This window comes from Leucopleurus acutus, assembly GCF_964270905.1.
Source record: "Leucopleurus acutus genome assembly, chromosome: 4".
Classification (NCBI taxonomy): domain Eukaryota; kingdom Metazoa; phylum Chordata; class Mammalia; order Artiodactyla; family Delphinidae; genus Leucopleurus; species Leucopleurus acutus.
Window position 1 is genome coordinate 43,852,079 of NC_139146.1, and position 14,728 is coordinate 43,866,806.

Here is a 14,728-nt window from a genome sequence, read left to right on the forward strand (position 1 = left end):
ATTTAATCGACACTTCACCTGACTTTCTGTGGCTTGAGACAGAGGCTGAGTTCCTCAGAAGGACGGGGGAGCTCCAGGTTTTAAGGCAGTTTTATAAATAAATGGTTTTTCTGACTGCTCAACTGTCTTACTACCAGGGAAATCTTAGATTCCGGTTCTGAAATGAAGAAGTAACTTTTGTTTCTCCTTCTTAGCGACCACTGACCAGGCCAGGTCTCCTCATGGGAGCCTGTGTGTCCTGGATTTGGCTTCTGAGTTTGAGAATCTGCTCAGTCATGATTTGCCAAGTGGCTCACAGCTGCCCGGAGGGGTTGCTGATGGGAGGTTGGCTTCTATCCTGACCGTCTTCCCGAGACCCATGGGTTCTTCCCTGGGCTCTCATGGGCCTTGCACATCCCTCCATGTCAGCACGCCTCACTGGAGCTGTAGCCGGCCTTGCCCATCAGCCTGTGAGCACCCCCCTAGGAAGAAGGCCAGGTCTCCACGATGAAGGTCCAGCACCTGGCACACAGCCAGGAAGACAGAACAGGCTCAGTAAGTGTCCTGAAGCAATCAATAGATGAGTAAGTGATGGAGTGAGTGGAGGCAAGAAAGGCAAACGGCCACTGAACCACGATGCACAAGCCGGGGAAATCAAGTAGTGTTGGGAGGACCAGGATGAGAGAAGACAGCCAGATGCCATGCTGCTCTAAGTGGTTCCAGTATGAGGAATAATGATGGACACCCAGCAGGTGCTCAATAAATATGACAGTGAATACTAACTGGGTCCTTGCTGTCCCGGGCTCTGGGCTAAACCCTTTACGTGGATCGTCTTACTTAATCCTCCGGTTAAACCATACCAGGAACTGATATTACTTTTGGCGAAGTACGTTAAGGAGCCAGTGACAGACGCTGACTCCCCCGTCAAGGAAGGAAAGACGTGACCCAATTCCTACCACTATCATCATTCTATGAAATAGTGCCATTTGCAGCACCATGGATGGACCTAGAGATCATCATAGTAAGTGAAGTAAGTCAAACAGAAAGACAAATATCACAGGATGTCACTTATTTGTGGAATCTAAAAAAACTGGTACAAATGAACTTATTTACAAAACAGATTCCCAGACATAGAAAACAAACTTATGGTTACCAAAGGGGAAGCGGGGGAGGGATAAATTAGAAGTTTGGGATTAACAGATCCACACTATTGTATATAAAATAGATAAACAACAAGGACCTACTGTCCTTGTCACAGGGAGCTATATTCAATATCTTGTAATAATCTATAAACAAGAATCTGGAAAAGAATATATATGTGTGCATATACATATATATATGAATCACTTTGCTGTACACCTGAAAGTAACACAACATTGTAAATCAACTATACTTCAATAGAAAAATTTTAAAAAAAAACTATCATTCTACTTTCTTACTAGAAAGGCTTTTTCCATGAAACACATAGATTCTAGAGTTCAAGTCCTGGTTCTGCCACTTGGGGACTTAAAGCTGGGTGACTGACTTTACTTATACCATCTGTGCCAGCTCTCTTGTGGGGAAGGTACTGGTGCACGTGGGCCATTGTGACATCCAGCTACATCAGGACGTGTACATATAGCAGAGCCTGCAGCTACCCACTACTTCAGATGGTAGCCTTGGAAACACTACTCTCTATTGCCCCAAACCATACACGGTTCCCTGTGTCATTCCCCCTCTGCAGGTGTGATGTCCTCACTCTTCGTGGGCTGGAAGCAGAGAACTGCAGATGTGGGGACCAGTGGGCCTTGTTGACCCCAGGGTGAAGGCCACAGTTTCACTGATGACAATAAGAGCAACTGGGGGCGGGGTGTGGGAAATTCAGCCTTTATTTCTCTGTGTTAAACGCAGCTAAAAGATGTAATAAAGGATCTGTCCAAGATCTCAGCAGAGAGTTAGCGACCAAGTCTAGGATAGACTCCAAAGTCCCAGATTCCTATGTGAGGTCAGCTGAGGGTACGTAGGGTGGAAATTCTTGATCCGCCTAAGGAGAGGCATGTTCAGATGGTTTAAACTAAATCTCTCCTGGTTCCTGACAAGAAGAAATGCCCAGCAGTGTAGGGCATCTTTCTGAATTCCTGTGGCTGGAATAGCACTGCAGACCCTCACTTGCCCAGACATTGCTACCCACTCCCACTGTGCCAGGAGCCCCACGGGGGAGCAGTTCTTAATGCAGAGCCTGGAGGTTTAGGAGAACGTAGCCTCGGCTACCTTGGCTGGGAACACTCCCCTCTGGATCCACCCTCCTGGGCAGACTCTGGTTTTCCTCTGAGCAGGAACCAGGGGGCTGTTTAGTGGAGAACGCCCTGGCTCAGGGCTGCCAAAGTGGCGGGCATGCTGGGGGTGAGGCGGTGGGAAGTGAAGCTGACTCTGCTTTTGCCACGTCTCGACTGGGCTCTGGGGCATCTAAACTGAATAGAAAGAGACTCTTCTCACTCACCCAAGAAGGGGACACTGCCATCCTCGTGGTTAATCTTTTCAGAGGCTCCTGGCCCAGTAGCCCAGGCAGCCAATTGCTCCAAGACCTGGCTCCCAACTAACTCTCTCTCCCATTTCTCCTGGCAACTCCCTTCATGTCCCAGCATCAACAGACTGCTTGGAATTCCATCCCCTAACTTCTGCTCCCTCTGATGGAAATGTCCTTCCTCCTCCTTTCTCTGGTTTAACTTTATTCATTCTTTCACACACTACACAGGCATTATCTCTTCCATGAAGCCTTCTCTGATGGATTCTTCTGAGATGTCTATCTTGTATTCCCATAATTTCATCTGGAAACTTCTATCATGGTATTCACCATTTTACATATAATGTTCTGTCTTTATGGGTCTGACTCTCGTAGGAGGACGTTTCTTGATAACAGGTGCAACGACTTTTGTCTTTGAATCTTCAGCGTCTTGCCCAGTGCCCGGCACATTGCAGTGAGGGCATGACTTGGAAACATTTGTCCAAATTATTCTTCACTTACAGAGGAGGAAGTCCGGCCAGGACATTTCAGCATTTCAATGTATGCAAACATGATTGTACTTAGAGGATTGTGAATACAAAACAAAATTCACAAACCTGCACTCAAGGATAAAGAAACAATAGCATAAACATTATGATGGGGTCGGGCCCTGGAGAAGTGGTCTGCTACATCACGGTGGTGAAGGAAGCCAGCAACTCAGAGGCAAAGGAATGTGGACTGTGGCCACTGCCTTCGTGTTGACTCTGGAAGACAATGCTTGCTTTATGAAGGAAACCATATCCTCTACTTGCAATGTGATGACTGCCATTCCACACTAAAAACCAGTGTGATATATGTTACCCTGTTAGACCAAATACGGAGGCTGTAAGCGTTATGTGGGCAGAGAGTTTTGCCTAACATTTAATTTTTTTAAAGTAAAAATTCACTTTATATCCAAACCAGAAAACCTGTTACATGTTACACAGAGAGTCCCTAAGAAGCCTTAGAAATAAATGTCTGTGTTATAGCACCAAGGTGAATTTCCTCAAGGGACTCTCTCTGGAGGGCACACCGAGCCTCCTCATAGGTGACTGGTCCCTGGGTACAGACACAGAGGCTGTGAACTCAACAAAAGCACGTTGGAAACTTGAAACAATCAGAAGGGACATAGTGCCAAAGCATTTTATGAAAGAGACATTGCTAGCCTGTGAATAATTTATTCCAGGAGTCAGACAAACATAGAGAAGAAGCTCAACACTGACAAAGTCTAGGTTTGATGCTTTTTGTTAATTAAACCCAATCATCTGTTGATCACACACACACACACACACACACACACACACACTGTGGTATAAGACATACATATTGTGCTACTATTCACAATTGTCAAGACAAGGAAACAACCTAAATGTCCATCAACATTTGCAAATGTTGATGTGGTCCACGCATGCAATGGAATATTATGCAGCCATAAAAAAGAATGAAATAATGTCATTTGCAGCAACATGGATGGAACTAGAGATTATCATACTAAGTGAAGTAAGTCAGAAAAAGACAAATACCATACGATATCACTTATATGTGAAATCTAAACTATGACATAAATGAATTTTGTTTCTACGAAACAGAAACAGACTCACAGACATAGAGAACAGACTTGTGGTTACCAAGGGTGGGGGAGGGGTGGAGTGGGAGTTTGGGATTAGCAGATGCAAACTATTATATACAGGATGGATAAACAACAAGGTCCTACTGTATAACACAGGGAACTATATTCAATATCCTGTGATAAACCATAATGGCAAAGAATATGAAAAAGAATGTATATATATGTATAACTGAATCACTTTGCTGTATAGCAGAAATTAATACATTGTAAATCAACTATACTTGAATAAAATAAATTTAAAAAGATATACGTATTGTGATATATTACCTCATTTTAATTCCTTGGCTCAAGATATATATATAAACCTCTAAATTCAAACTCAACAGGAAATATAATCAACCCATTGGTCTTACCCTGAGGTAGTTGAGGGTGAAATTTGTTAGCCCCATCCTGGTGATGTTTTTGGACAGCTGATCCAGGACCTGAGGATCTTGTGCCTAAACAGGAAAAAAATCATATATTTTAGCCCTGTAAGATGGTACCAACAAAGTCCTCGACTGTGCTACAGCTGCTAAGAAATACAATCTGCACCTTGTCAATTTTTCTCAGAGGGGCAGGCTGCTGGAGATAATTTAATTCACATTTTGAAGACACTTGCATATAACACTTAAGGACACTTTTGGATCAGTGGTGCAAGACCCATCGCCGGGGAGAATCAAACTGAGTCAGATGGGAGAAATGACTTTACCTCCTCTGTGAGAGGCCCTGTGTCTTCAGGAGGAGGGTCATTAAGTCCAGCCAGGACACCTCCGAGGTCCCTGGCACTGCCGCCCCCCTGCCCCGAGGGAAGGTGTGGGCTGGATCTAGCAGAGCCATGCTTTAGGACTGGCCTCTGCTGCGTGTTGTGACAGTGTTGTTTTCAACAGCTTGGAGCTGAGGACTAAATGTGAAAACTTTGCAACTGCCGTGAAATATACACATATATTAAAAAATTCTAACTCTCCTCCCCATTAAGCGAAGGCTAGAAATAGATGTCTTCAACAATTTTCATCCTGCAGGACTGCAAGGGTATGCATAATATTTTCCAAAGTATCGGCCACAGAAAAAAAAGATGTAATGTTTTGTGGGCCACCCCCAATGTTCAGTTTGACCAGAAAAAAATGAAAATTCTTTCTGGATTCCAACGTGAAGTGTCTCTTAGTTGATGCTCTTTCTTTCTGTTTGTCTCTTCTTCTTTTTTAATTGATATAAACTGTTGCTAAACAGAGGAAGTCTTAGTAAACATCCCTTTGTCTCCACATCTGCATTCATGAGACCATCTAGGTTATACCAACATCTTAATTTATTCTTTTTTTTTTTACTTTAATTTTCCTCACAGTGATACAACCAACTGGCTTTGTGTATATAAATAAAATGCAGGAGAAACAGTCAGAGCTTGTCACTTTTCATGTCAATTTCTGGAAGGGGGATCCTTTGTGGACATGGAGTTGGTGTTTATTGAAGCCTTTCCAGGTTCCAGGAAGAGCTGGTTCTGTAGCGACGCATCAAATAGCTGTGGTCGACCTCAAGGAGCTCACATTGCAGTTGGAAGACGGGACGATAATAAACCCATGGAAGGATATTTTTGCTTTCATCATGGCCATTGTTGCTGATAGCCAATCACCAATACTCGCAGAGGTCCTACTATGTGCCAGGCACTGGCCTAAGTGCTTATGTGCATTAACTCTTAATTTTCAAACCAGTCCTCTGAGGCAGGCTCTATTACTATACCCATTTTATAGATGAGGGACTGGAAGAACAGAGATGTCATGCCACTTGCCCAAGGTCACACAGGAACAGGGATTCAAACCCGTGTGTTCAGGTCCAGGCTCCTGACCACTACTCTACACTGCTGCTTCTCCGTCTATTTTGAGACTAATAAGAATGGCTATTCCAGACTGCTTCAAGGAGAGAGGAGAATGTGAACCGGGCTTTGAAAATTGAGGAGGACTTGGGCATGGATGGGCAAAAAGAATGTAGCACTCAAGTGTACAGCACTCAAGTGTACAGCAGAAAGCACAGGGTCGATGGAAAGGGTAGAGATTGGACAAACCAGATGGGAGGAGGGTGTTGAGGACAAAAGCCTGGGGAGACAGCCTGTGTATGGACAGTGGGGAGACAGACAGCTTATCAGCCTGGGTGTTAGAGTCAGAACCTGCTGAATCGAAACCTTGATTTGTCCCTTTTGGGCTGAAAAGCATTGGACAACTTATTAAACCTATCTGAGCCTCCATTTCCTTACTTCGAAAATAGGAGTAATAACAATTGACCTCTTCGAGTTACTGTAGGGACTAAATATAAGGTGTCCAAAATGCTTAGCACAGGCCCTGCGTATCAAACACCCAGTAAACGCTCACTACTGTGACTGTATTCTCTTTTCATTGTACAGGGTCTTAAAAATCAGGCTCATTCAGTCTGATTTTGTTCCAAAGCATTTTCGCAGAAGCTGCTGCATCGCGCATTCCGGAAGAGGGATTTATTTAATTTGATGCTATGTGACTCCTTCTTAAGGGACTGACCTGATGTGTTCCTACCAAGTCTTACCTTTAAAAATCTCTCTAGATTGCCATCAAATCCACCCTTGCACCTCATTTGTGCTCAATAAATTTGATGTGATTTATGGCCAAATGCAACCAAGAGGACCCCAGGTGTTCTGCTGCTTCCCAGCGCTGTGGTTAGGAAGGGCATGGACACGGATCTGAGGTATGTGAGCCCCAGGTCTTGTCGGATGGTTCTAATCAAAACTGGAAACTGTTTTTCTTACTCTTTGTTCTATTTCTTTGCCCATGTATACATAACAGGTTTATTAGCCCAGGCAGAGCAGTACTTGATAATGACTGCATGGAATTTAAGAAAAGTACAAACTGTTTATTGAGGTAACCTCAATTTGGAGTTTAAAATAATAAATTATTTTTTAAAAAGGCTCACAGTGCACCAAACTTGGGGGAAAAACTCATAATTTAGAGTTAATTACCTAAAGTGTGAAGACTCTGGGAGTTCTTTCACGGTGAGGAAGCGGGGCTTCTCCTTTTTGAGTAAAATGAGGGGATGAAAGGAAGTAGTAAAATAGAAATTAAGTTACTTACATGCATGGCAAGAATGCTTCTCGGGACTAACTCTCTGTATTGTCTAATGGTAAAGTGCCATGTCTTTATTCTCATGAGATCATCAAAGGTGAACTCCAAGGTCAGTCTGCCTTCTGTACACACCTGGAAGCAACAAACAACGGACTCAGTGGTTAGGTACTTTGTGATCACCACATTTCTGTAACGCACAGGTCAGCCACTCAGCGTGGTCTCCCTGACTCCCCTTGGGCGGTGCTGGATCTTGACAAAAATGTGACACGGGTGATGTATCCAAGGAGAACCAAGACAGGTGTAAGATCTGGCATCAGTGGGGTCAAAAGACAGCACAGCTGCTCACTAGCCATGAGCTAAAGGTAACTCGACTACTTACTACTGAAACTCCAGGAGCCCCCATTTCTTCATTTATAAATATACAGACAAAACCCATCTTATGGCAATGATATGTCAAAAACTCCTGGCACACAGTGTGTCCCCCACAAAATCGGTACTCTTTCACCTCCTTTTTTCTCCACTTTCATTATGCTTCTACCATAGGAGTTTGAACTCTGTTCTAATCTTGGTTATGCTACTCTGGGAGAAAGTATCTAATAAAAGTATTCCTGCTTACGTATGAGTTTTTACAAGGTTGCCCAACCAGAGAAAGTTTTCACTTCCAAAGAGAAATGCCAGAGGGCAACGCTTAACCCAAGGCTGTGGGTATTAGTTAGTGACACGTGGAAAATAGAGGCACATTTAGAATATATTCCTTGAATCACATCCTATCAACCATGACAAATTCTGCTTGCATAAAGGGCCAGGCTTTGGGGGAGCCAAATTAATTTAAGAAAAATATATATTATTAATGAGACAGGGTTTCTGAGGCTCAGGAACCCCTTGATAGAGTGATCAGTGACAGGGTAGCATTTTTATCTTCTTTTGAAAGTCAGATGATTTTAGGCATGTAGTTCTTATTTTATTTGCCTTTCTTTTCACTGTTAATGACTTTGAAATGAAAGAAAATGCTGGGTAGTCTCATGGCACTCATTCTATCTCAACTATATAAGATAGGAAGTGGAGGCATAATATTGGTTCAGTTGTAATTAAACAATTACAGCTCATTATTCAGTTCATGTTTACCTTAGAGAAGCAGTAGAAAATAATGGATGGAGGCTTTGCCATCAGAAAGTCCTAAATCCAAATCCTGACTCTATTTTTCACTTATTTTGCAACTTTGGGAAAAACAAATAAATTCCTTAAGTTTCAGTTTCCTCATCTGTAAAATGAGGATAATAATATCCTTAGGTAGGACTGTTGGGAAAGTATATTAAATGAAATTGTGTATATAGATTGCCTAGTATTGTACCTGCCAGTAAATGATAGTTTAAAGATGAAAGACATGTAACCAAAGAACACAGAACCCTAGACCACAGGTTGTTATAATGTCTTATCTGAGACCTGCGGTGGGGGGGCGGGGGGGTTTGAGCAGTGTCTCAGGGCCTTTGCTGGGAAAAACTTAGCCTCCACCTGGATGCTGAGATTCCCACTCACTTTCTAGACTCAACCAGAACAGCTTCAGTTTTATCTGTTTTAAATATTGGACTTCTGATCAAGCCTTTTCGAAGAAAGATTTCTTAGACCGAGAAAAGAACAAAACTTTGGAAATCACTGCACTACACATTAAAAAAAAAAAAAGCAATCCACTGAATAGGGAAAATGATCATTTCTAAAACTATAGTCCATGAAGATCATTAGCAATTTATATCAACCTTTTATGAAATATTAATAATCACTTCCTTCTTTGGGAATTTAATACAAAAAGCCACCATTTATTGAGTTGCAACTATGTCCTAGGCACTGGGTTAGGTGATTTCTATTGTCTCTAATTTAAGGTAATATTTTCTTTAAACAAGTGAAATACCAGTACAGGAGAATTAGTAATGTGTGGATAGGGCACCACTTAAGAAAGATGCTAATAACGTCTGCCATCTTCATTTTATCAAAGGTCTCAGAAGCACTGTCAGATAATTATTGATAACCTGGGTGAAGACCTCTAACTCAGAGCCAATTAGCAGAATCTGTGGGTAATTTCAGGCATTGGGCTCTTTGCCCCAAAACTCCTTGTCTGAGTGGTCTTCAGAGCCTCATTTTTGGCAACTTTGCCATGAGAGTCGAGCACAGTGAAATTGGGGAAGACTTCAGCGTCCCCACCTCACTCCTCTAGAGCCTCATCAGCATCAGAATTAATTTAACAAGGTTTTCAAAAGAGCTGCATGGAGATTAAGACACGCAATTCCCCCTGGAGTGTTAACATGACAGAAGCCACCTGCAGTGGAGGCTTTCAGAAAGGGGAGGTAACTGCGGCCAGACATTGACAGAGAAATGTATTGACAACACAGGACAGGGAAGGGATATTTGGATGCTACAATCCTTTTCTTTTAAAGAGGGAGGATTATTGGCTGTTTAAACAAATATTAGCCCAGTTAAATGTCATCCTTTTTTATTATCTAATCTGTTTGTTTTGTGTTTATGAACCATAAACCCAAGGCAGAGAGTGGTTTCGGTTTACTTCTACTGGAATAGAATTTCATAAAGGGAAGGCCTGGATGGGGTTCGTCTGATGAATTACTCAATTGGAGCAGCTCTAAGGTCAAGTTAAACTGTGTTTTTTGTTTACTGTGACATAGCAAACCAGCTGAGGACTCTTCATGCAGCCAAACTGCTGTGGGCCTACAAAAGGGAACATCTCAACAGCCTTGGACTCCTCCGTTCTCAGCCCAAACCAAGGAATCATCTTTATCCAAGGCATAGGATGTGCAAAAGAGGAATCCTGAAAATTGAATCTAAGTTGATTGTTTTGGGTGTTTTCTTTAAGGGAAATTAAATGACTGACTTCCTTGAATGAAAAGATGGAAGAGAATTTGGTCACTGCTAATCTTCCCCAAGTAATTCTATCCACAGCCTCCACCCAAGCCCTATGCAGTCTCTCCAACCCCTGCTCCCATCATGGAGGTTAAAGGAAACTGAAGGCTTTGTGATTTATTTTATATGCAACAACCAGCAAATGGAATAGAGGCACTTAAGAAAAAAAAAATATATGTATATATTCCTTGTTTGGAAATTGTAAAAAAAAAAAAAATGGGCATAACTTATGAAGGCGAATTAATGTTTTCTCTTTTCAGAAAAATTCTGTGCATTCCTTGTAATCAATACAATTAATGTAGCTTTTATCTAAAGTTGGCCTTTTTTAAAAAAACCTGCCTTTCACTTGGAATCCAAAATCAAAAGGGTCCCCAATTAAGAAAACATTTTCTGTTGTGCTGAATTCATGTTACCGTACTGTGAGCTCTGACATTTTGTTTCTGTGGTAACCAAAATCAGCTGATTAGTTGGCATGGCAACAGAAAAGATGTAATCCCAGCAGACACACTCTAATCAATGCCCCCAGCACAGATGGTCTCTGGAGGATCAACAAGAAAGAGGCTGGCAGGCGTTCAGCGGATCACGTGCTAGCTTGAGACTAGGCCAGGAACAAGAGAACTAAAAAAGAACATTTCTCAAACTAACCGGTAGCTTTTTAACCCTTTTCTTTCTTTGACTAATTGTAAAGCAATACTGACCATGTAGTTGTATAATAAAATGATTCTCATGTAGCTTTTATGAAATACAATGTACTTTTTAGGTGGGGATGTTCATTTAATTTTCTTGGCCTTTATGCTTTGAACAGCATGCATGGACTAGTGCTTTTAGATTAACTGTTGCAAAAAGCTCATTGTGTTTTACTTCGAGCTGCTGCATATGTAAATGCATATGTCAACAGATATATATATATACATTTATTAGAGCAATACAATCTTTGATATTATAGTAATTTGGTTAGAGTCAGGATAAGAGCATAAATGTATACATCCTGGAGTATAACATGGTAACATGGTGTACAGGCTAAGGTAAGAATGATGAACTAACTGTCAAAGACATGAATGAGGATTCATATTGGAAAACTGGTTGGTATTTCCATGGTACTTTTCTGCAGTAGAACTAATTTCATAATCAATAATTGAGATCAGAAAAAAACATAAACCTATGTTTACAGAAGTGACAAGGTGTCCAGTAAAGGCTATAATTATGGTTCCAGTGTGTGAGCCCCCAGAATAACCCAATACGTACCCCAGAGAGGAGTTCTTTCACTATCTGAATTCACACCCTCAAATACAGTTCAAGGGTCTTTGACTCTGAAAACGTTGGTGACTGCTCTTCTGATTATTAAGCCTTGTTTCCAGTTTGATTGGAAATTGAATACAGAAAAGAAAGGCTTCATAATGTGTGTTTAAAAACTCTAATTACATATTTATCCATGATCTATAATGTTCCTAGGATCAGGAAATTGCAAAATATGCACTATGGTCCTGAGGAATATTAAATATTACTGTTGATTAGGACTGCAGCTGATTTTTGATTCACCAAGTTGACCACATTTTCATAAAAGCAACTAAGAAATGCTGGGTCAAATGCTATTTGGAGAATTAGAGCTTATTGATATTCTAAGTTAGAACAATGTGATAGTGCCTCACATAATGTGCTAAGTGATGCCATGTACTAATAGCAGGCGCCCCTTAAAAAAATTCCGAACTATTTTACTTTGTGATACTGAAATGTCATTAGCCCCCTGTTTTCTACTAAATGGCCATATTATTTTATTACATAAAGATGACTTATTTTTAATTAATATAAGAACAAAAGAAAAATTGGAAAGATTCTTTGGGTAGTATAATAATCACCAAGGAGCAAAAAAAAAAGAGAAAAAAAAAATGAATGCTTTGGAATTTTCTAAAAATAAATGTGCATAATTAGCATCTGGACGAAGTCCACACAGCTAAGCTACATTTCCCAGAAAGGGATATTTTTCTCCACAGTATAGAAATATTCATTACAAGAGTTGGCAAATGTATGCTGTGGAGTAGAGTCAGATGGGTGATCTAAATAATTAAAGCTTGAGACCAAGAGAGCTGAGTTCAGGAGATTGTCCCATCTGGGAGGTGAGTACCATCTGAGAGGGGAGTGCTCCAGGACAGGGGAAAATGCAACAGAGGAAAACCTTAGTTTCTTAATTTGAATGAAAAAAGCACTTTATCAAGTCATCGAAAGAACTGGATTCTTTTTGATTTAAAACCAGTCCAGAATGTACAGCACTATATCTTCGGAACAACTGACGGTGCTCATTTCTGAAAAAGTTTTGGTCTGAGAAAGAAAGAAATTGAGGAGATGAAAGCGCTATTTCAACATGCATTTTTATTTTCAGCGGCTACAGGCTTGGAAGTAGTTCCTTCATTATGGGAAAGTTTTATTTACATATCACGAATTTCTTTTTTCCCTGAAAGCATAAGGAATTGGTGTGTTTTTCTTGAATGACCTAAAAGTAACAGTAAGCCTACACAAACGATAATGAAGCAACAGGAAAAAGGCTTTCTCTGCAGTGCTCAGGCTTTGTAATGCTACAAATGGCTCAGGTATCCACAAGGTGATGTAAATGTTTTGTATCTCCGAAAATAGGTGAGCCACAGACAGAGTAAACCATCATCTAGGTGATCATTCCTTTCCACACAGCAAAACGCTCTTTCCAGCATGGACTTTCACATGCAGTGGGAACTTTCCTCTCTGCTCAAATGTTAAAAAGGAAGAAAGGGAAAAACTCATCTCCTCTTCCACATTTAAATGTCTATTGACAAAAATCAAGATACCATAAACTCAATGGCATTTAATGATTTGCTTCTGCATTTTATAAGCATTTCCTTTGCTTATAAGCATTTTATCAGCATTTCCTTTGGTTTTTTTACTCCCTCGTGGGCACCGGAAAGGTTAAATCGCACCAAAATCAAAGAATACTTTAAATAATAAACATTTTATAGCTACTCTTTCCGCAAAATGGTGCATAAGTAACAAACACATCTTCAGTTTTATAATTGGGCTTCTGCAATTAACCCTGATAATCCAACTTCTCTTAACTATAAAGAGTGGGTTGTCATTTGTGTTTCAACTAAAAGAGATAGCTGCTATCGTAGATATTACAAATTAGTTTCACATTGAATCTTAGTCAAAATGCAATGAACTAGTGTTCATTAAAATAAACTTCCGTTCACCAGATTCTTTGACTAAATATTTATTCTTACTAATTTTTCTCCTTGGGAGAAGATATAAGGGGATTGTCTATAGTGTTCCATTTACATTTTTATGTTTTTGTGTTCCTTAAAGATTATGGCTAGTTGAGCTGTGGTTTGTTGATTTTTTTCCCCCTGCTTGTTAATATTTGAATTTAGCTTTAAAAATTGTTTAATTTTAGTAACAAAACACAAATACTGACCGCACAGTAACAGGAGAGTGTTCTTTTAGTTGTAGAAGACCCTTTGTATAAAAACCAAAATTCTATGTAATATACAACATCATGGGCTATAGTGAACAATACCTAGTATCTTTCAAGTATTATATATTTGAAAGATACTAAGAGAGTGGATCTTAAAAGTTTTCATCACAAGAACTGTAACTATGTGTAGTGATGGATGTTAACTAAACTTATTGTAGTAATCATCTCACAATATATACATATATCGAATCATTATTTCATATACTTAAAACTAATACACTGTTAAATGTCAATTATATCTCAATTTTTAAAAAACACCAAAATTCTAATTTAGCAGCCTAAGTTTGATAAGCAGCCAACACTCTCTTCTCTTAGTCTTGAGGGTCTATCATGTTTGACTTGCCTGGGATCTGTATCACATGCACACACCTTAGAACAGGGTTCACCATAGGGTCTTGCCATGTTACAAACAAAAACGATGACCTCACAGTTCTGAAAGCGTCTGAGATGTGAGAAGTCAGGTTAAAGTTCCAGAAGACAACCATAATTACTATGCTTCAATGCACCCAAAGAAGAACAAGACTTGTTGCCGAGCCTGCCCTGTACCTTGGTAAACATGGGCTTCCCGTGCTGGGTGACCATCGCACACTGGTCGCAGTCCACCGTGATGGATGAGTTGTGGTAGGATTCTTTTGAGTGTTTGAGAATGTAATACAGGTCAGTCACTCCTCCTTCAAACACAGTGCTAAAGTAACGGGGGATGAGCGTCCTGCCGATAGCTGGGAGAGAAACAACAGAGAAATAAACCATTAACAAGAATATCCAGATGGTCTCATATGCCCCACACCATTGCCAGACTTCCAACTGGATACAAGTCATACCAGGAGGCAAATTTCTCTTTATTACCCACCATGTTCCTTCTGGGCTGCAGTTAATAAAATAAAATCCCTAATATTCAGGAAAAATTTATACAGTCATCTTTCCAGATTCAGTGTCCATCAAAAGTCAGTAATGTAAGAGTTAATACTTTAAACATAAGGGGGGCAAATGTACTGACTACTTTGGACCTCATGTGTATTCTCTAAGTTAAAATATGTTCAAAAAATAAAACATACCCAATTCACCTGGATTTTTCAATGGATTGTTTGCAGACCAGTTACCCAATCATGTTTTATTATTGGTAGTAGTAGTCATAACGA

At 40.4% G+C, this 14,728-nt stretch overlaps 1 protein-coding gene across 3 annotated transcripts in view; it reads right to left on the reverse strand.

Annotated features, from left to right (window-relative positions):
- LDB2 (LIM domain binding 2) overlaps nucleotides 1-14,728 on the reverse strand; it is a gene marked incomplete at its 3' end in the record, with an annotated part of 380,937 nt that overhangs the window by 66,846 nt on the left and 299,363 nt on the right. For all 3 annotated transcript variants that reach the window (XM_082838738.1, XM_082838737.1, XM_082838739.1), the window contains exons 3-5: nucleotides 14,136-14,308; nucleotides 7,196-7,318; nucleotides 4,484-4,567 (exon numbers count right to left, since the gene is read on the reverse strand). In XM_082838738.1, the coding sequence (XP_082694864.1) occupies nucleotides 4,484-4,567; nucleotides 7,196-7,318; nucleotides 14,136-14,308 (380 nt within the window). The remainder of the gene's footprint in view (nucleotides 1-4,483; nucleotides 4,568-7,195; nucleotides 7,319-14,135; nucleotides 14,309-14,728) is intronic.